This window comes from Somniosus microcephalus, unplaced genomic scaffold, assembly GCF_052327205.1.
Source record: "Somniosus microcephalus isolate GS21.2 unplaced genomic scaffold, FLI_Smic_1.0 scaffold46, whole genome shotgun sequence".
Lineage (NCBI taxonomy): Eukaryota > Metazoa > Chordata > Chondrichthyes > Squaliformes > Somniosidae > Somniosus > Somniosus microcephalus.
Window position 1 is genome coordinate 662,289 of NW_028225233.1, and position 21,479 is coordinate 683,767.

Here is a 21,479-nt window from a genome sequence, read left to right on the forward strand (position 1 = left end):
GCTTGGAAAGGTGACCATCGCTCAGGGCGGGGTGCTGCCTAATATCCAGGCCGCGCTGCTGCCCAAGAAAACCAGCACTGCCAGCTCCAAGAGCAAGTAAAGCGGACAAGATTCAATCTAATAACCCTAAGGCTCTTTTCAGAGCCACCCACTTTATCTGTGAAAGAGCTGGTTACTGTTCAAACATATTCGGCTATAAACAGGACACTGTTGAGCATGTAGAAATCTAGATGTACAAACACTAGCGGGCTTGCTGTGAGCGAATATTCAGATCGGTGATTCAATATAGAGAAGGTCTGGCTTCAGAGTAAAACAAAACACACGGAACCTGAACGTGAGACCGGCACTCAATGAACATGTTATTGGGAGAGCCGAATATGAACGGATGTTTAGAACCGAGTAGAAATTGAGTGAGCGGTGGATGGGCTTACCGTTCGTTGTTGGGACAATAATTCCATAGGGAGAAATATATACATCCGGAACCATACAAACATTTCCCCTTTTATTTGGCAGAATCGAACCAGAATTGGAGCTCTGGTTAATTTAAAATATTTCCAATAGTAACTAAAGTTCCCGCCTGTCCCCGCATTAAGAGCTGGCTTTAAAGGTGAGAGTCAGACTTCAGACACCTCGTTCTCTCGGATCTATCCCAGTATGTGAAGTTGGATCAATTTACTATCAGAAATTACATAGTTTCCGACTCACACTGGGCGAGTTCATTCAGTCTATTGGGCAGCTCACTCACATTTTAACCTAGATCATAAACGCACCTTCAGATATTCACTGCCCCCACTATAAATCCCCAGTTACATTAACACAAGACTTGCACGGTGTGTGCACAGACCAATTTGCCTTGCGCCGATCGCAGCTCTTTCCTTTGCTGATTTGGTGGCTCTTAAAAGAGCCGTTGTTGTATCTGGTGCTATAGTCTGGAGCCGGGCAGAGTGAGTTTAGGCGCGCTCCCCGCGGATGCGGCGAGCCAGCTGGATATCTTTGGGCATGATGGTGACTCGCTTGGCATGGATGGCGCACAGGTTGGTGTCCTCAAAGAGCCCCACCAGGTAAGCCTCGCTGGCCTCCTGCAGGGCCATGACGGCCGAGCTCTGGAAGCGCAGGTCGGTCTTGAAGTCCTGAGCGATCTCCCGCACCAGGCGCTGGAAGGGCAGTTTGCGGATCAGCAGCTCGGTGGATTTCTGGTAACGGCGGATCTCCCTCAGAGCCACAGTGCCGGGTCTGTACCGATGGGGCTTCTTTACTCCGCCCGTAGCTGGAGCGCTCTTCCGGGCCGCTTTGGTCGCCAGCTGTTTGCGAGGAGCTTTGCCTCCGGTCGATTTGCGCGCTGTCTGCTTGGTCCTGGCCATTTTCTGAACCGATCTCAGCACAATCTGGAACACATAGACTGTTAATGCGGAATCTGCTGTGTGTCCGCCTTGTTATACTCAGTGGGGGACCGCCCCGAGCACTGATTGGCTGGAGACCGGCGCCCAGACACTTTCATCCCAATTCTGACCAGTCAATGAAACGCTGGACTCTCAGACCCCGATTGGCTGAGCTGGGATTAATCGCCCATTTCAAAAGGCCCGCCAATTTTAGTGCAGGAAATAACCGTTTTGACACAAATCAATTTTATCCTGCACAAATTGAAAGGATCATTGCCGGAATCATTGAAGGTTTTAAATGTACCTTCTTGGGCTTGGTGCTTTAGGGCCTTTCTCCCTCTGGGCTGTTGATGCTGACAGGAGCGGGGAAAGGGACCCGCGCCAATCTCCCGCTCTTCCACTCGATTCCTCTCACCTCTCCTCTCCAGCCAATTCAGAATTTCCCTCCGCCCGTCCCATTGTGAGGTTAGCCGCCGCTTTCAGGGGAGAGGATCAGAAATCAGTCGCTTCTCTCTGTCCCCGTGGAGCCTGTGAGAAGGGCTTGGCCAATAATCTGTCATTCGGGAACTGTGCAGTGAGAGATCTGATACTCGGCACATTTTAGATTGCTGAATGGAGATTTATTGCCGCCGGTTTCAGTTAAGAGGCTGACAAATTAAACCTGTTCATAGAACAGCGCAAGGAATGTGTGACGGTGAACGCAGAATAACAGAACGAAGGCCCGACCAGCCTGCTGATTATTACAATTATAATCATTACAGTACAAGACAATGAACAAATGTATAGATGTGAAGTGGCTTTTCACTGAGGAGAAAATGTGCCGTCTGGGCAAATAAACCTCTCTCGAACCTTGGTGCAACCGAAAGCTAAATTCGGAAATTCCAAAATCCACAACGCAGCGCAATCCGTTTCTAATATTTCTGGCTACAATCTATTTCTGACCACAATCTAACCCCGCTCCCGTCGCAAGGTCACTGCTCTCTCTGTGAAGCGTTGGGTGGCTCTTAAAAGAGCCTTTGTGTTGTGTTTGGTAAAAAGAGTCGAGTTGTTCAGCCGCCGAATCCATAGAGAGTGCGGCCCTGCCTTTTCAGAGCGTACACCACATCCATGGCAGTGACCGTCTTGCGCTTGGCGTGCTCAGTGTAGGTGACCGCATCCCTGATCACATTCTCCAGAAAAACCTTCAGCACCCCGCGGGTCTCCTCGTAGATCAGACCCGAGATCCGCTTGACACCGCCACGGCGAGCCAGGCGGCGGATGGCTGGTTTGGTGATGCCCTGGATGTTGTCACGGAGCACTTTACGGTGCCGCTTGGCTCCGCCTTTGCCAAGTCCTTTGCCTCCTTTACCGCGTCCAGTCATGATGATTCTTCAGTCAAATTTCTGCTGAATGAAAAACGAAAGGCTTCTGGCTGCTCTTATATACAGCCGACTCTGACCTGACTGAGAAAGCGCAGAGTGAGAGAGGCGGGGAGGGGAGGATACAGAGTGAGAGATTGAACAGAGAGAGCTGGAGGGGAGGAGACAATTTCAAGAGTGACAGACAGAGCAGAGAGCGGCCTCTGATCTTCCAGCTCCACCTCCAGCTTTCTGCAACCGCCAATTTCAAACCGTTCATCGACAGTAGAACCGAAACCCAGCGCTCCGCACAAACCCTTACAGAGTCGGACTTTATATTCAAGGGTTTCCTGAAACCAGAAGCTTTTTAAATAAGGTCCTGTTACAATTAACTATCAGTAATATTCCCGCCTATATACAGTCCCTTCGATCACAAGTCATCCCGTCTCCTTCCATGTCAATCTCTGACCTTATTCCATCTCCCCTCACAGGCGGGTTCAGCAGTTTACAAACACTTTATTCCAGGTGATTTGGAGAATCTCAGGTGTTGGGGTTTGAATTGTGACGTGGGGTATCTCCCCCAGTGTCACCGTCTCACCCTGAACCTGTGAACCCCTGAAAATGACCATAACCTGAGACTGGAGCCGAACACCCCACCCCCAGTTAGAGTGAGGCCCGGCCCGGAATTCCCATTCTCTGTGTTTTATTGCAGACACTGGAGCAGGGGTGGGTGCAGCGAATGTCTGCGAGTCACCAGGGAGCCGCGGTTCATTTGAAATGATTTCAATCGGGAATCTGAGCCCGGCCCCGCGACATGGATCATCTGTGTTAGATCAGTGTGTTAATGGAGACACGGAATGCAGGAGTTGATTTAACAAGTGTTTATTGAACAAAGTCTGGTGGTGAACTAACTACACAAGACGCTATACAGGCTTATATACCCGAGTGGTTACTACTGGTACTACAGTATACAGGGGCTTCAAAAACATAGTTCCTCTTAAAGGTACATACACTACAATTCCTCCCCTTTTTGATAAATAGTACATAACATTTTAAGTAATCATTAAATAACATTTTTACAAGAACAGTAATATACACATTTGCTGAAGTTAATCAATTACAAATTCAGTCTCTCTGGAGGCTTCCTGACTCGGTCCGGATAACGCCTCGGTGGTGTAGTAGGTTCTTTTGGCAAGGTCGATTTGGTTTCAATGCCAGTGTCAGTTTCATCTGGTTCCAGTATCACCGGATCGGAGGTAGATACTATGGGTATCTCTGCTTAATCACTAGGCATATAGAGTTGTGGTGTAGGTTGTCCTTTTTTGGATGACTCTATGATCTGGTCAGCATGGCGCCTTATTATGCTTTCTCCAATGTCCACGGTATACATCAGCGGTCCTCGTCGTGTGCAAATAGTTCCAGGCTGCCATTTCTCGGTACGGTAGTCCCGGGCCAAAACTGGTTGACCTAACTGGAAGGTTCTAGTTGGCCGTTCATTCATGCTTTGAAATTGCCGGTTCTCTACGTCCCTTCTGACGTTTGGCTTGACCAAATCCAGCCGGCATCTTTGGCTTCTATTGAAAAACATCATGGCAGGGGTTTGGTTTGTAACCACATGTGTTGCATTCCTGTATGCAAACAAGAATTTATCTACCTTATGTTGTAGATTTATGTCTTCATTACCCATGGCCTTTATGGCCTTCTTGAAGGCCTGGACAAACCTTTCAGCCAATCCACTGGTGGCGGGATGGTATGAGGCGGACGTGTAGTGCTTAACCCCATTGTTTTTTAAGAACTTCCTGAATTCTTCGGATACAAATTGCAGTCCATTATCAGAACAGATCTGTTCAGGCAGCCCATTCCTGGCGAATATGGTCCTTAATACTGTGATGGTTTTTTCCGTGGTGGTGGAGGACATCTTTATTACCTCCGGCCACTTGGAGTGTGCATCCACTGCGATTAAGAACATTGAGTCCATAAATGGACCAGCAAAGTCGATATGTACCCTTTGCCATGGAGATGAGGGCCACTCCCATGGATGTAGAGGGGCTTGTGGTGGGGCATTTTGGACCTTCTCACATCCTAGACAGCTCTTGGTCATTTCTTCGATGTCTCCATCGATACCTGGCCACCACACAAACGCTCTGGCTAAGTTCTTCATTTTCACTCCACCCAGATGCCCCTCGTGAAGCTCCTTTAGCACTCTATCCTTGAGTTTGGGTGGGATCACCACTCTGGATCCACACATCAAGTTTCCTCGGCACACTGACAGCTGTTCCCTTCTTTGCGAGAATGCTGGCAACAGTGGTTCACCATGTGCTGGCCATCCCTTCACGGTTAAATCGTAGACTCGTGAGAGAGTCGGGACATTTCGCGTTTCCTTTTCAATGGTAGAATTTGTCACCAGTAGACATTCCACTATGGTCGAGTGGAACATCTCCACTGGGTCCACTGTAGGTGCCTCTTCCACCGTTGGCAACGGTAGGCGTGATAACCTGTCAACATTCCCATGCTGTTTTGTCCCTTTGTATTCTATGTCATATTGGTGTGCCCCTAGGAAAAGGGACCACCTCTGTAGCCTTTGCGCTGTCATAATGGGAACGCCCTTTTTAGGGTTGAATATGGAGATGAGGGTTGATGGTCAGTCAACAAGGTAAACTTTTGTCCGTGTAGGTAATGGTTGAATTTCTTCACCCCCCACACCAGGCTGAGTGCCTCCTTGTCGATCTGGGCATAGTTACGCTCAGCTGAGTTCAATGAGCGTGACGCAAAAGCTATCGGCCGCTCCGAGCCATCAGGGAATCTATGCAATAAGGGGATGCATCGCATGCCAGTCGGATTGGCAGTGATGGGTTGTAATGAGCCAACACTTCCCTGGACGTGATCAAGCTTTTGCATTTATGGAAGGCACGTTTACAGTCTTCGCTCCATTTCCAAACTACTCCCGTTTGTAGCAGTGCGTTAAGAGGGTGCAGAACCATCGACAAGTTCGGTAAAAATTTATGATAGTAATTTACTAATCCCAGGAACAACCTTAATTGTGAGACATTTTCAGGCGCTGGGGCCTTTACGACCGCTTCAATTTTTACAGGTGACTTATGCAACCCTTCTTCGTTAATGACATGGCCACAATATGATATTTGTTTCAGCAAAAATTCGCACTTGGGCGATTTGCTCGTAGGCCCCGTTCTCTCAGCCTTGTGAGCACCTGCTCCAAGTTGGCAAGGTGCTCGTTGTCATTTTCTCCTGTTCCAAGGATGTCGTTTAGGTAGCATTGAGTTCCCGGAATCCCTTGCAGCACTTGCTCCATAGCTCTTTGCCAGATAGCCGGAGCTGATGCCACTCTGAAAACCAGTTGATTGTACTGGTACAGGCCTTTGTGTGTGTTTATCGTGAGATACTTTTTAGAGGCCTCCTCACCCTCCATCTGTAGATATGGCTGTGCTAAGTCAATTTTGTTGAAACGTTTCCCTCCGGATAATGAGGTGAAAATATCTTCTATCCTCGGAAGAGGATACTGTACCGTGTGAAGAACCATGTTTACAGTCACCTTGAAGTCCCCACAGATGCGAATTTTTCTCTGTTCTTCAGATTTATCTTTATTCAACGTTTTCTTCATGACCGGGACAATAGGTGTTGCCCACTCGCTCCAATCTATCTTGGAAAACACGCCTGCTTTTTCCAAATTCTCCAGCTCTGCCTCGACGGCTGTTCGAATTGCATATGGCACCGGCCTTGCCTTAAAAAACTTGGGAATTGCCGCATCTTCCACTTTTATTGAGGCGGTGGTGCCTTTCAGGGTTCCTAGTTCCTGTTGAAACACTTCTTTTGTGTTAGCCAAGATTTCTTTCAATTGTCCAGGTATGACGTCATCATCGTTTTTTTTCTTACTAGTCACCGTCAGTGCCTGAATGGAGTGCCAGTCTAAACGTATCTTTCTCATCCATTCACATCCCAACAACGGTGGACCACCATCTTGCAGAACGTATAAATACAACTTCTGTATTTCTTTGCCGCTGTATACAACAGGCACCCCTTTTTTCCCTCTGGGGTATACTTTCTGCCCCGTATATTTCTTCAAGATAATGGATGTGTCTTTCAAAGGTATATGGGGAAATAGCCGCTCATAATCCCATCGACTCATGACGGTCAGAGCTGATCCTGCATCTAGCTTCATTTTGACTGGGGACCCCGCTATCATGAGGGTAACCCAAATGGTCTGGTAATCTTCTTTGGCAATTACATTATGTAATTTGAGACAGCTTAGTCTCTTGCTTCCGGAGTCGCTATCGCTCTTCTGGTCTTCGGAGCTACTGTCCGTCATCATTTGTACCTTCCTGTACTTTTCCTTATTGACCTTTTTACTGTCAGCGGATTTCTATATGGGTGGAGCTAAGAAATAGCGAGGGGCGAAAAACATTAATAGGAGTGGTATATAGGCCTCCAAATAGTAAAATAGAGGTTAGGGAGGGCATCACGAGGGAAATTAGAGAAGCGTGCAATAAGAGCACAGCTGTCATCATAGGTGACTTTAACTTACATATAGATTGGACTAGCCTAATCAGTAAAAATAATGAGGAGGAGGAATTCCTTGAGTGTTTAAGGGATGGTTATCTGGATCAATATGTCGAGGAACCAACTCGGGAACAGGCTATATTGGACTGGGTACTGTGCAATGAGAAGGGACTAATCAGTAATCTTGTTGTACGGGGACCCTTGGGTCAGAGCGATCATAACATGATCGATTTCTCACTCGAAATGGAGAGCGAAGAAATTGACTCAGAGACTAAGGTCCTGAATTTAAACAAGGGGAATTATGATGCCATGAGACGGGAACTGAGTAGGTCTGATTGGACAACGTTCCTGAGAGGACTGGAGCTAGATAAACAATGGCAAACATTTAAAGATAGAATGACAAAATTGCAAAAATTGTTTATACCAATCTGGCATAAAAGGAAATCTAAAAAGGTGACTCAACCGTGGATAACAGGGGAAATTAGAGACAGCATAAAATCCAAAGATAGGGCGTATAAAATAGCCAAAAAAAGCGCCAGAGCGGAAGATTGGGAACAGTTTAAGATAGAGCAAAGGAGGGCAAAGGGCATGATCAAGAGGGGCAAAATAGCTTACGAAAACAAGCTGGCGGAAAATATAAAAACTAACTCCAAAAGCTTTTATAAATATATCAAAAGGAAAAGACTGGTGAAAACCAAAGTTGGTCCATTGCAGTCAGATACGGGGGAATATATAATGGGAAATAAGGAAATGGCAGATCAACTAAATGCATACTTTGGGTCAGTCTTTACGAAGGAAGACACAAAAAACCTCCCTGGGATATCGGGAAAAATAGGGACATTGGCAAAGGAGGAACTGACGCAAATCAATATCTCTAAGGATATGGTGTTAAGGAAGCTAAAGGGATTGAAGGTGGACAAATCCCCAGGGCCTGATAACATGCATCCTAGGGTACTGAAGGAGGTGGCCCTAGAGATAGCGGATGCACTAAGGATGATTTTTCAGAATTCATTAGACTCGGGAACAGTGCCGATGGATTGGAGGGTAGCTAACGTTACCCCACTATTCAAAAAGGGGGGTAGGGAAAAAGCAGGTAATTACAGACCTGTAAGCCTTACATCAGTTGTGGGCAAAATGCTGGAGTCCATCATTAAGGATGAAATAGCGGAGCACTTAGCAAATGGGGACAGGATAGGACAGAGTCAACATGGATTTACAAAGGGTAAATCGTGCTTGACTAATCTATTGGAATTTTTTGAGGGAGTAACTGGTAGAATAGATGGGGGAGAGCCAGTAGATGTGGTGTACCTGGACTTCCAAAAGGCCTTCGATAAGGTCCCACATAAAAGATTAGCATGGAAAATTGAGGCTCATGGGATAAAGGGGAAAGTTTTGGCGTGGATAGGGAACTGGCTGTCAGATAGAAAACAGAGAGTTGGAATAAACGGCTCATTTTCTGAATGGCAGGCAGTAACAAGTGGGGTACCACAGGGATCTGTCCTGGGCCCCCAGCTGTTCACAATTTACATTAATGACCTGGATCAGGGAGTCGGATGCAGCATTTCCAAATTTGCAGACGACACTAAACTAGGAGGTGGGGTGGGCTCAGAGGAAGAGACCAGGAAGCTCCAGAGCGATTTGGACAGACTGGGCGATTGGGCGGATAAATGGCAGATGCACTATAATGTGGACAAGTGCGAAGTTATCCACCTTGGGTGCAGGAACGGGAGGGCAAATTATTATTTAAATGGCAATAGATTGGGAGAGGGGGAAGTACAGAGAGACCTGGGTGTTCTTGTACACCAGTCACTGAAGGCGAGCATGCAGGTGCAACAGGCGGTCAAGAAGGCAAACGGTATGCTGGCCTTCATAGCAAAAGGGTTAGAATACAGGAACAGGGATACCTTGCTGCAGCTGTACAGGGCACTGGTGAGACCACACCTCGAGTACTGTGTACAGTTTTGGTCGCCTCATCTGAGGAAGGATGTTCTTGCCATGGAGGGGGTGCAGCGGCGATTCACCAGGCTGATACCAGGAATGGCGGGAATGACCTATGAGGAGAGACTATGTAGTTTAGGGATGTACACACTGGAGTTTAGAAGATTGAGAGGGGACCTCATAGAAGTGTATAAAATTCTGACAGGTCTAGACAGACTGGATGCAGAAGGAATGTTTCCCTTGGCGGGTGAGAACAGAACTAGAGGACATAATTTAAGGATAAGGGCTAAACCATTTAGGACAGAGATGAGGGGGAATTTCTTCACTCAGAGAGTGGTGAACCTGTGGAACTCATTGCCACAGAGGGCAGTGTACGCCAGCTCATTAAATATATTTAAGAGGGAATTAGATATATTTCTACGGGCAAAAGGGGTTAAGGGTTACGGAGAGAAGGCGGGGACGGGATACTGAATTAAAGGATCAGCCATGATCTCATTAAATGGCGGAGCAGGCACGAAGGGCCGAATGGCCTACTCCTGCTCCTATCTTCTATGTATCTATGTATCTATGTAGGTCTGCATACACGTGCAATGTGTCCCATCTTTCCGCATTGCCTGCATGCTTTGTCCTTGAACCAGCAGTCTTTCTGGTCATGGGTGCATCTGCCGCAGCGATAACATCTCTCGAAACCCCGTGTCATTTCATGGGTGCCGAAGTCTTGTGGCTTTTGCTGTGTCTCTGCAGCTCCTCTTGCTGCTGCTTCATATGATACAGCCACACTGAAAGCCTTGTCCAGTGTCAAAACTTTCTCAGAAAGTAGTCTTTTCTGTGTTCCTTCACTTGGGAGACCACAGACGAATTTGTCTCGTAGAGAATCTGCCAGTCCTGCCCCGAATTGGCAGTGCTTTGACAGCTTTCGTAATTCGGTGAGGTAATCAGCATTACTTTCATTCTTGTGCTGACTCCTCCTGAAGAATTTGAATCGTTCCACTATCAGCAGCAGTGTTGGGTTTAAGTGCTCCTGTAAGATATCAACAATCTCCTTAAAATTCTTGTCCATCGGTTTGGCTGGAGTAATCAAGTTTTGTAACAGCCCGTATGTCCTTGCGCCCATCAGATTTAGAAGTACCGATGCCTTTTTATCATCCGCTTCTTCATTCGCCTTGCAATATACCTCCACTCTTTCCACATATGTGGTCCAATATTCTATATCAGTATCGAAAGCAGTAATATTGCCAGTCTTCAGCATCTGGAAAATCTAAAATGGCGCTTCCCGCGCTTTTCCTCCATCCCCGATGGATCAAAATGGCACCTCCCACGCGTTTCTGCGGCTGCTGCCACCGCTGTTCTCCGCGGTTCCCGTTGCGACCTGCAGCTTTTCGCGGTATTTCTATTAAAAAAAAAAAATTTTTATATATATCTCTTCAATAGTTTCTCCGTTACTTGGAGAACCATTCCCGTCATGGAGCGGACTCTCTGGGACTTTCCCATCCCTCTGCTCGGTCTGAACGCCGACCTGCTTTGCAGCACCGGCCGCGCCCTGAGTGCTCCACCCTCTCTCTCTCCTTCCTTCTGCTTCCCAACTCGCTGCCCGGCCCCGTTGCAGAGCCACCCGATCGAGCTCTAGCCCGCCGCAGCCCAGGAAGGATCAGTGCACTACCTGCCACCAGCCTGTTTAGCTGGTGAAACCACAGCTTCCCTTTCTTTTTTCTTGCCTCTGGCTTCGACCTTTGTCTGAGGAATCGATCTCCTTGAGGTGCTGCCGAATTGCAGGTAAGTTCGTTTCTAACTCATCGCCACTGTTAGATCCGTGTGTTAATGGAGACACGGAATGCAGGAGTTGATTTAGCAAGTGTTTACTGAACAAAGTCTGGAGGTGAACTAACTACACAAGACGCTATACAGGCTTATATACACGAGTGGTTACTACTGGTACTGCAGTATACAGGGGCTTCAAAAACATAGTTCCTCTTAAAGGTACATACACTACAATCTGATTCCGTGATCAGCTCTTTTTGGAAAGACGTGGGTGGCTCTGAGAAGAGCCTTTGGGTTCAGATGTTTACAAGTTGTCCTTTTTATTTTCTTTTGGGCGCTGCTTTCTGAGGCTTTGCTGATTTGGGCTTGGCCTTGGGTTTTTCCACCTTCTTGGCCGCCTTCACCATTCCGCCTCTAGCCTTCTTGTGGCTCTTCGGCTTCTTCGCCGCCGCCTTCTTCCCAGCCGCCGCTTTCGCTGTCTTTTTTGACGTTGCTGCTTTCATGGTGATCGTTTTCTTGGCTGCTGGTTTCTTAGCTGGAGATTTCTTGGCTGCTGGTTTCTTGGCTGGAGATTTCTTGGCTGCTGGTTTCTTGGCTGGAGATTTCTTGGCTGCTGGTTTCTTGGCTGCAGATTTCTTGGCTGCTGGTTTCTTCACCTTCTTTCCCTCTTTCCGCTGGGATTCCTTCTTAGCGAGCCTGAAGGAGCCCGCGGCGCCCGTGCCCTTGGTCTGCTCCAGGAAGCCGTTTTCCACTTTCCTCTTGATACTTAAATTGATCAGTGAACGCTGCTTCAGCACATCGACAGCGTTGGCAGCCAGAGCCTTCTTTATCGCCGCCAGGGACATCCCCTTGCGATCGCTGCCACTCGCCACAACCTTGAGGATCTGTTCGCCCAACGTGGGACCGGCAGGCTTGGAGCGGGGAGCCGCCTTCTTCTTCTTGCTGGGAGCCTTGGTTTGAGCGGCGGCGGCAGAAGGAGCCGTTTCAGCGGCTGCGATCTCAGTCATGTCCGCGACTCTGTAGAAAATCTCTCTGACATTCAGAGCTGGGTCAGAAATGAGACGAGAGGCGGCGGCACAGAGCTACTTATAGGCAGCGAGCGGACGGGGCGGAGACATCCTGCTGTCAGCTCCCGGCCCCTCCAGCCCCTCTGTGTTTCTCTGTCCTTATTAACTCTCCGATTCCAATTAAACTCGGGCACTCCACATTCCCAGACTGGCCTCTTTCTGTCTGGAAGACTGGGATGTTTGCTGTCGAGAAAGTTTCATCAGAATTCAAGACAACAATTTCGATTTAAAACCGTTTCATTGCTGCACTGATCGCGCTCTTTCACCCAATCGCGGAAATGTTCGCTGTTTGTCGACTGAAATTTGAAATCAACTAAAACTTCACGTTTAATTCCCACTTCAGGGCTGAGCAGGGGAGCAGGGCGATCCTATGACAGGGAAATCTTTAAATTTTACACAAGAGGGTCTCTGAAATCCGGCGATGAGAGTGGACACACAAACACAGTGACACTAGTCTAACCCACCCGCCCCTTTAACACACTCGCTGACACAATGTTCACTCTGCTCATTCACAGCACAATCTGTTCCCAGATTTACAGTTCACAGGACAGGTTTTCCTCTCCGCTCGGCCTGTGCTGCCGATTCTCGGGGTTAGTTGCAGCTTCCCAGCTCAGTCAGTGTTAAACACTCTGAGGCCGGCGCTCCTCACAGTGTCTGTTCCCCAGATTCAGGGGCAGGAGCCAATCACAGCTCTGGCTGTGTTCACCCATATCTGGTTTGAAGGTATTATATTGTTCGCAGGCAGAAATATGTTTGATTTATATGAAAATTGAAATGATGATCTCACCGCCCCTCTAGCCTCTCTCTGTCTCTCTCCGAAATTGAGGAACAGAACAGAGCAACTGGTGTCCTGTGCATTCCATTCTCAACACCCAGAGACAGCAACCAGAGAGAGAGGCAGAGAGACTGTATCAGTCTTAATGTTCGTACTCTGAGCCAGGCGGTCCACGCACTCTCTGTTACCGAGATTTAGGTGCAGGAACGTGTCACAGTTTGGCTGTGTCGAGTCTGGCCTGCTTTTAGATCATAATATTATTCACAGAAATAGTGAGACATTCTGTTCACCACACATACCCTGAACTCGGTTTCAATAGAGCGAAAACTGAGAGGTTCAGCATCGATCCAGATATAACAGGCAGGGCTGGGGGATAGAGGGACTGAGGATTGATCCTGTACACAAGGCACAGCGACAGACACAGGGGGTCACAGTCACACAGGCTCGGGAACTTGACTGGTATCTGTCGCCTACTCACCCAGCGGAGACAGGCAGAGACGGATTAAACTCCCCACTCACCAGCAGTTCAGTATCAGAGATTGACAGAGCCTGTTCCTCCCCATCCTTCCATACAGTATTGGGGAAACAAATCGCTCAAAGGGACAGGATTCGCGTCGCTCTCACACTCACCGGCAGCAACTGACGTGTGTCCAGTGTCGCTTCCTCCTCTCCTAATATCTCCTTATCTGTTTCGGTGACAATGTTTCTTTGATAACGCTCCTGTCAAGCTCATTGGGACGATTTATTCATTTAAATGTGCTTTATAAATTCAAGTTGTTGTTGCTGTTGCTTCTTTTAATTTGCCTCAGGAGAGAGGTCTGAGCATGTGTGATAAACACTTTGCTTCTCCTCCCCCTCTCCAGCACAGTGTTTAAAGCGACAGGAAGGGCCCTGCGAGCTCCCCTCCCCCAGCTCTGCCAGCGGGGACCGTTTCCTCTGTGCTCGGCTAATGATCGCTGAACACATCAGGGAGCGGAGATATCACGGGCCTGAGTAACGGAGCAAACAGCAGCCTCCTCACAGCAGCTCGTCGCACTGGGACTGTTCAGCGGCATTCGGGGCTGTTTGTACGAGACAGATTGAAGCAGGAAATATTTCCGGAACATGGAGTGAGTGGGGGAAGGGAGAGGCCATTCCCGGGCTGTGTTTGTACAGTGTAAGTTAACATAGAAAGTAAATCACCTCGCTCTTTCAAATCATTGCTGCTTTAGTTCACAAAGTGCATCTATTGCGGGCACCAGGTGAGAAGTGTGAAAGAACACATTTCAAAAATCGGTTATTTTGTTTCGATGCACTAAGTTCTCCAGAACCGTGTTGCTGGTGATTAGGAGATACATAGTCGCTCCTTCAGGTACATCAGGATCCGCGCTCTGTGGCATTCTGTTAACTACACAGGCCCTCAACTCGGTTTCCATAGAGTCATAGTCATAGATTCATAACGGCACAGAAGGAATCCGTTCGGCCCATCGAGTCCATGCCGACTCTCTGTAGAGCAATTCAGTCAGTCCCATTCCCCCGCTCTATCCCCGTAGCCCTGCAAGTGTATTTCCCTCAAGTGCCTATCCAGTCTCCCCTTGAACACATTTAGTGTCTCCGCTTCCACCACTTCCGTCGGCAGCGAGTTCCAGGTCCTCACCACTCGCTGCATTAAAAAAATGACCTCACAACCCCTCCCCCCCCCATATCTCTTGCCCAAAACCTTAATTCTGTGTTCCCTGGTCCTTGTACCATCAAGTAGTGGGAACAGCCTTTCTCCATCTAGCCTATTCAAACCCGTCATAATCTTGTACACCTCCATCAAATCACCCCTCAACCTCCTTTGCTCTAATAAAAACAAATCCAGCTTCTCCAACCTTTCCTTGTAGCTAAGACCCCCCCCCCCGCCTGCCTCCCCAGAACTTTCTGGTCAATCTCCTCTGCACCCTCTCAAGGGCCTTCACATCCTTCCTAAAGTGTGGTGACCAGAACTGGACGCAATACTCCAGTTGTGGCCTAAACAGTGCTTTATAAAGTTTCAGCATAGCATCTCTACTTTTGTACTCAATACCTCTATTTATGAAACCCAAGATCCCATATACTTTCCTAACCACTCTCTTAATATGTCCTGCCACCTTCAGGGACCTATGTACATTAACTCCCAGGTTCTTCTGTCCCTGCACACTCTTTAAAACTGTGTCATTAAGTGTATATTTCCTCTCCCTGTTCCTTCTGCCAAAATGCATCATCTCACACGTCTCTGTATTAAGTTCTAGCTGCCACTTGTCTGTCAATTCTGCTAGCCTTTCTGTGTCCTGTTGCAGTTGATTGGTATCATGCTCACTGCCTGCCTCACCCCCAAGTTTGGTGTCATCTGCAAATTTAGAAATGCAACTTTGTATTCCAATATCCAGGTTATTTATATGGATCAAAAAAGCAGTGGCCACAGCACTGACCCTTGGGGAACACTACTGTCTACCATCCTCCAGTCTGAAAAACAGACATTTACCACAACTCGCTGTTTTCTGTCCTTAGACTGAAAACAATTCTTTGTACAGCCCAGGTACCTGTGGTTATAGTCCAGGAAGCCATCCAGAAATTCATAGGTAGTCGCATGCGAATGGGAGATATAAACCTGGCGTGTGGCATTGAGGTGGTTCCATTCATGGTCTAGTGCTGGATTTGTGTTGTGTCTGGATGCTGATAACATACCATAGAACAGTCCTACACACCTGGTTTGGAGAATCTGAGACCGGCTGTATTGAGGTGGTTCCATTCATGGTCCAGTGCTGGGTTTGTGTTGTGTCTGGATGCTGATAACTTACCATAGAACAGTCCTACACACCTGTCGTGGAGAATCTGAGACCGACTGTATTGAGGTGTTTCCATTCATGGTCCAGTGCTGGGTTTGTGTTGTGTCTGGATGCTGATAACTTACAATAGAACAGTCCTACACACCTGTCGTGGAGAATCTGAGACCGGCTGTATTGAGGTGTTTCCATTCATGGTCCAGTGCTGGGTTTGTGTTGTGTCTGGATGCTGATAACCTACCATAGAACAGTCCTACAAACCTGGTGTGGAGAATCTGATACCCGCTGTATTGAGGTGGTTCCATTCATGGTCCAGTGATGGGTTTGTGTTGTGTGTGGATGCTGATAACTTACTATAGAACAGTCCTACACGCCTGTCATGGAGAATCTGAGACCCAATGTATTGCAGTGAGGTCAGACAAAGACAATGTTTGTATCGTGGTTTCCTCTCTCCAGATACTTTACTTTATTATAAAAAACACATTAATTATAACTTTATTTTTATATTCTACCCTCAACTGTCCATATTGTATTACCAATATTTTTCTCATATTATTATTCTCGAAGCAAAATACTTCACTGAGCCAGAATAAAAAGTGATCTCTCCTCCATGCGGAATACAAGGAGCAGCGCAGGCAGCTCCTTCTCACACACAGTAAGTATATTATCACTCACAGAATGACAGATTGAGAAAGAATCACAATCACTTACTGTAACTGAGATTGACTGACAGATACAGATGAAAACCCCACTCACATACCAGAGATTGACAGGTACAGATTAAAATCTACACTCCCATACTAGACACAGATAGAAAGACAGAAACTGACGCTCACATACCAGTTGCAGAGAGGTAGAGAGTGAAATCCACAGCCACTCACCAGAAACTGGCAGGTACAGATAAAACCCAACATGCATCCCAGAGACTGACAGGTACAGACCAAAAACAGGCTTCCATAACAGAAACTGGCAGCTACTGGTTTAAACACTTACTCATAATAGAAACTGTCTGCACTAGATCAAAAACCCTCACTCACATACCAGAGATAGGCAGGTACAGAGTAAAATCCACACTCACATACCAGAAACTGACAGGTACAGAGAAACACCCACACTCACATACCAGTACCTGAGCGTTACAGCAGAAAAGCCACACTCATGTGTCAGAAATTGACAAGTAGAGTAAAACGCACACTGACTGACGTAGATTAAATGAACTGTCACATAACAGAGAATTACAAATCGAGGGTATAACCCATGCACACATTCCAGAGCTTGAGAAGTACAGAGTAAAGCCTCTCTTCCACACCAGAAAATAACAGGTACAAAATATAAACCACACTTCCATACCAGAGGTGGACATGTAGACTGAAACACAGACTCTCACATCAAGACACTGACAGATACAAAGAAAAATATTCACTCACTTACTAGAAAACAACAGGTACAGAATAAATCACAAACTCACATTCCAGATACAGACAGGTACAGCGTTAAACCCGCACTCAAATAGCAGTAAATAGCAGTTGCAGAGTAAAGCCACAAACAAATGTGCTGTACCTTTCTGTGATTCTTTAAAAGGACAATATCCCGAATGAATAATTCGACTAAATTAATGCTGTGGTTTCCTCTTACAAGAGCCGTTGCTTTGCTTTATGCTTTCTCAGTGCGTTGTGAAATTTATTTGCAATGGCCACCGGCATTGTCCCTTCCGACACGCCGTGCTTGGCCAGCTCCCCGGGCAGCACCAGACTCACGGCGGTCTGGATGTGTGGACACAATCCGTACACTCCAAACTATTAGAGGTTGGTGCCATCTCCTGGCCGCCAGCCAGTAGTGCAACAAGATAACCATTCATCAGTAACTGTTTATATTGGAGAGAAATAAACTGAACACCTTGTTTATGTTCAGATTGAAATGATTGCAAAGTGTTTTACTCATCCTGACTAAAGCTCCAAAGACCCATTGCGTGCGATCTGTAAATACAGAAGATTACATTTTAAAATTAGAACGATGGGGGGACAGTGGTGATTGTAGCTGCTCTTTCGAGCGAGTTGATTGGTGTTCGAATTCGCGGCATCGCAACCAGGCTCCTGTTGATACAGTTTAGGTCACCCTATCGCAGTTTAATGCCTTCCAGCAAATGCCATTTCACTAAAATTTACAACAAAATAAATCATCGCCCATTTGCTTCTCCCATAAAAATGATTTTCAATTTATTTTTGTGGATTATTATTTTTAACCTATAAAGGATTTTAAAATAATAAACGGAGTGAGGGCTCAATCCAAGCGATATAATTATTCACAGTGGCCATTTTTAATTGGAGGGAAAGTGCCTCAGCATAGTGCTGACGTTCTGATTAAAATGAGTGCTGTGTCTCTCACTTGACCCACTTAGGAGCCAAAAGAAGGATATAGTCCGTAAATATATAAATTAACATATATGAGCGATGGTGGTATAGTGGTGAGCATAGCTGCCTTCCAAGCAGTTGACCTGGGTTCGATTCCCGGCCATCGCAACCGAGGTACTTTTAATACCCCTCGCAGGTCAGAACTGACATGTGGAACGTTGCAGCAGGATTTTAAGAGAAAAAAATGTCCATTGCAACTGACAAAATACTTTGATCTTCCATGGAATCCCATGCGTCTCCCACAGAATTAAAAAGGAATTTTAAAACAACAGTGAAAATGGTGATCAAAAAAGACAGAAGATTTCTAGGTCACAAACAGTGCTATGGATACTGCAGGGGAAGGTCATGTATTAGAGATTGACAGATACAGAACAAAACCAACACTCGCACGACAGAAACTGGCAGATACAGAGTAAAGCCCATACGCAATTACGAGTAATTGACAGGTACAGGGTGAAAACCTCTCTTCCATACCAGAAACTGACAGGTACAATGAAAAGCCACCCACAATTTAGCAGAAACTGGCAGGTAAAGAGTAAGACTCACACTCACATTTCAGAGATTGTTTCCCCTCACAGGAGAATCTAGAACTATGGGGCAAAGGCTCCGGAGAAATGGCCGGCCTTTTAAGACTCCGATAAGGAGGAATTTCTTCACTCAGAGGGTTGCGAATATTTGGAATTCGCTGCCCCAAGGAGCTGTGGATGCTCAGTCGTTGATTATGTTTAAGGCTGATATAGATTCTTGTACTGCAGAGGAATTAAGGGATATCAGGAAAGGACAGGAAATCCGAGTTGAGTTCGAAGGTCAGCCATGATCTTATTGAATATCAGAGCAGGCTCGAGAGGCAGTATGGCCACCCCTGCTCGAAATTCAAATGTTCTTAGAAAGTAAAACGAATACTCACATATCATAAATATGTCTGGTACAGATAAAACTATATTAATATACCAGAGAACGACGGGTATAGAGTAGAACCCACATTCATATACCAAAGATTGACAGACACAGTGTAAAACATACACTCAGACACCAGGGATTGACAGTTAGAGTGAACCCCACATGCAATTAGCAGAAATTGATTCTGTTGATACGATACACTAAGTGCCCAAAAATCTATATATCTCAGTCTTGAATATACCCACCGACTGAGCATCCACAGCCCTCTGGGGTAGAATTGAAAAGATTCATAACCCTCCGAGTGAATACATTTCTGCTCATCCCAGACCTATAAGTTGAACCAACACTACCATACACTTATACTCCAACCACTTGCAATAAGGGCAAATATAAAATTTAATTCCCAATTGATTGCTGTTAACTTTCTGTGATTCATGTACGAGGACACACAAATCCCTCTGAATACGAACATTTACTGGGCTTTCACCTTCTAAAAAATTCCGTATTTTCAATCATATAAAGTAAAACACACACACACATACCAGAGTCAGATTAATACAGAATAAAACCCACACTCAGCTACCAGAGACTGAACAACACACAGTAAAACCCGCACTCACACACCAGAGACTGTCAGGGACAGAGAGAAAGCCACACTCACATCGATGAAATTGAAAGGTACAGAATAAAGCCCACAGTCACATACCAGAGACATACAGATACAGAGTAAATATCACACTCACTTCCCAGAGATTTACTGATACAGTGTGAAATCCACACTTAAATACCAGAGACAGACAGATACAGAGTAAAACCCACACTCAATTCCCAGAGAGTATTTTTTGTGGGGGCTGCGCGACCCATTCAGATTAACATGCATGTGCAGTTGTTGCCATTAGAACATCGTAGGATCTGCTGCACAGGACCGGCAGCTTAAAGGGAACATTTGCTATGGAATAAAACCAACACTCAGATACCAGAGACTAACAGATACAGAGTGAAAGACACACTCACATACCAGACACTAACAGATACAGAGTAAAACCGACACTCACATAACAGAGACTAACAGATACAGAGTAAAACAGGGATGCGGTCACCTGCACTGAGCACGCCAAGCGCAAGACGGTCACTGCCATGCATGTGGTGTACGCTCTGAAACGGCAGGGCCGCACTCTATGGATCCGGCGGCAGAACAACTCGACTCTTTCAACCAAACACAACACAAAGGCTCTTTTAAGAGCCACTCACCACCTCACAGAGAGAGCAGTGACCTGGGAGCGGGGATAGATTGACGATTTACATTGTGATCGGTGAAGATCTATATTTAATTACAAGATCAAATTTAGGTGTGGAGGTGTTATAAATCAGCATACGCACGATGGGTCGAATGGCCTTCAGTCGTTGAATCGTAGACATTTACGGCATAGAAGGAGGTTATTCGACCCTTCATCTCTGCCGGCCGTAGCCTTGTCGGTAGCGGCACTTCTGTAACTCAATTTCTGGTCTGGGATTTATGTGGGTGTTGATTTTACTCTATATCTGACACTTTCTGGGATCTGACTGAGAGTTACTGTGTATTTCTTAGGGTCTAGTATGTGAGTGTATCTTTACTCTATAGCTCTCTGTCTCTGCGATGTATAGTATTATAGAATGTTACGGCACAGAAGGAGGCCATTCGGCCCATCGTGTCTGTCGGCCATAAACAATCTATAAAGCCAAATCGCACTTTACAGCTCTTGGTCCTTTGTCTTCCAGTTTACGGCACTTATGGTCATATCCAAGTTCTTTTATTAAATGTGATGAAGGTTTCTGTCTCTAACACCCTTTCAGGCAAAATAATTCCAGACCCCAACCACCCTGTGGGTGAAAATAAAATCTCATTTGACGGAATGTGTAAACCTCTTCAGGAACTCCCACTCCAGTGTGCGGGTCACACACTCGGTTTATCAGTAATTCGGATGATAATTAACATCGTCTTAATGAGGCCCATTTAATGAATGATAAAAGCGATTTGTAAAACGATCACATTTTTGTTGATTTAAGTGGGATAAAAAGAAATCTGATCATGCGCTAAAATACAACCCTCGCCTCCCCCTCAGTTGTCGAAGCCACTTCTAAAACAGAGGAGGACAACATCGAAATTCTAACCGTAGAGCTGAGCAAAGTAGTAGTGACCTCAGTGTACAAGCCACCTGGCACAGATTTCAGCTTCTCTAACCCTGTACCCAACCTGCACAATAAACCACAGATCATCATTGGAGACTTTAATAGCCACAGTACCCAATGGTGGCTCAAGGAGACTAACAACGATGGAGAAGCAGTCGAAGAATGGATGGACACGAACCAGCTTAGTCTCATCCACGATCCTAAATTGCCAGCCTCCTTCCACAGTGCCCGCTGGAAATGTAGATATAATCCAGATCTTGCCATTGCCAGCAAAGACATCGCTGGCCTCTGCAAGAAGCTTGTCACAGACCCAATACCACAGACACAACACCGTACTATTGGCATCCAGGCAAATGCAGCAGTGTTACCAACCATCGTACCATTCAAAAGGCGCTTCAACTTCAAGAAGGCCGATTGGAACGGTTTCACACGAGCACTTGACCG

The 21,479-nt window shown here is 46.4% G+C and overlaps 2 protein-coding genes and 1 non-coding gene across 3 annotated transcripts; 1 reads left to right on the forward strand and 2 right to left on the reverse strand.

The window, feature by feature from the left end:
• Positions 1-915: 915 nt before the first annotated feature.
• On the reverse strand, positions 916-1,386 carry LOC147083662 (histone H3). The gene has a single exon (XM_085980131.1). It carries the CDS (start codon positions 1,359-1,361, stop codon positions 951-953), a length of 411 nt encoding a protein of 136 aa, XP_085836257.1. The 5' UTR covers positions 1,362-1,386; the 3' UTR covers positions 916-950.
• An 8,335-nt stretch (positions 1,387-9,721) lies between these two features.
• LOC147083663 (histone H1-like) lies at positions 9,722-11,966 on the reverse strand. The gene has a single exon (XM_085980133.1). It carries the CDS (start codon positions 11,932-11,934, stop codon positions 11,248-11,250), a length of 687 nt encoding a protein of 228 aa, XP_085836259.1. The 5' UTR covers positions 11,935-11,966; the 3' UTR covers positions 9,722-11,247.
• Positions 11,967-18,002: 6,036 nt separating this feature from the next.
• On the forward strand, positions 18,003-18,074 carry trnag-ucc (transfer RNA glycine (anticodon UCC)). Its single transcript has one exon. It is a non-coding gene; the product is annotated as a tRNA-Gly (tRNA).
• The last annotated feature ends 3,405 nt before the right edge of the window (positions 18,075-21,479 follow it).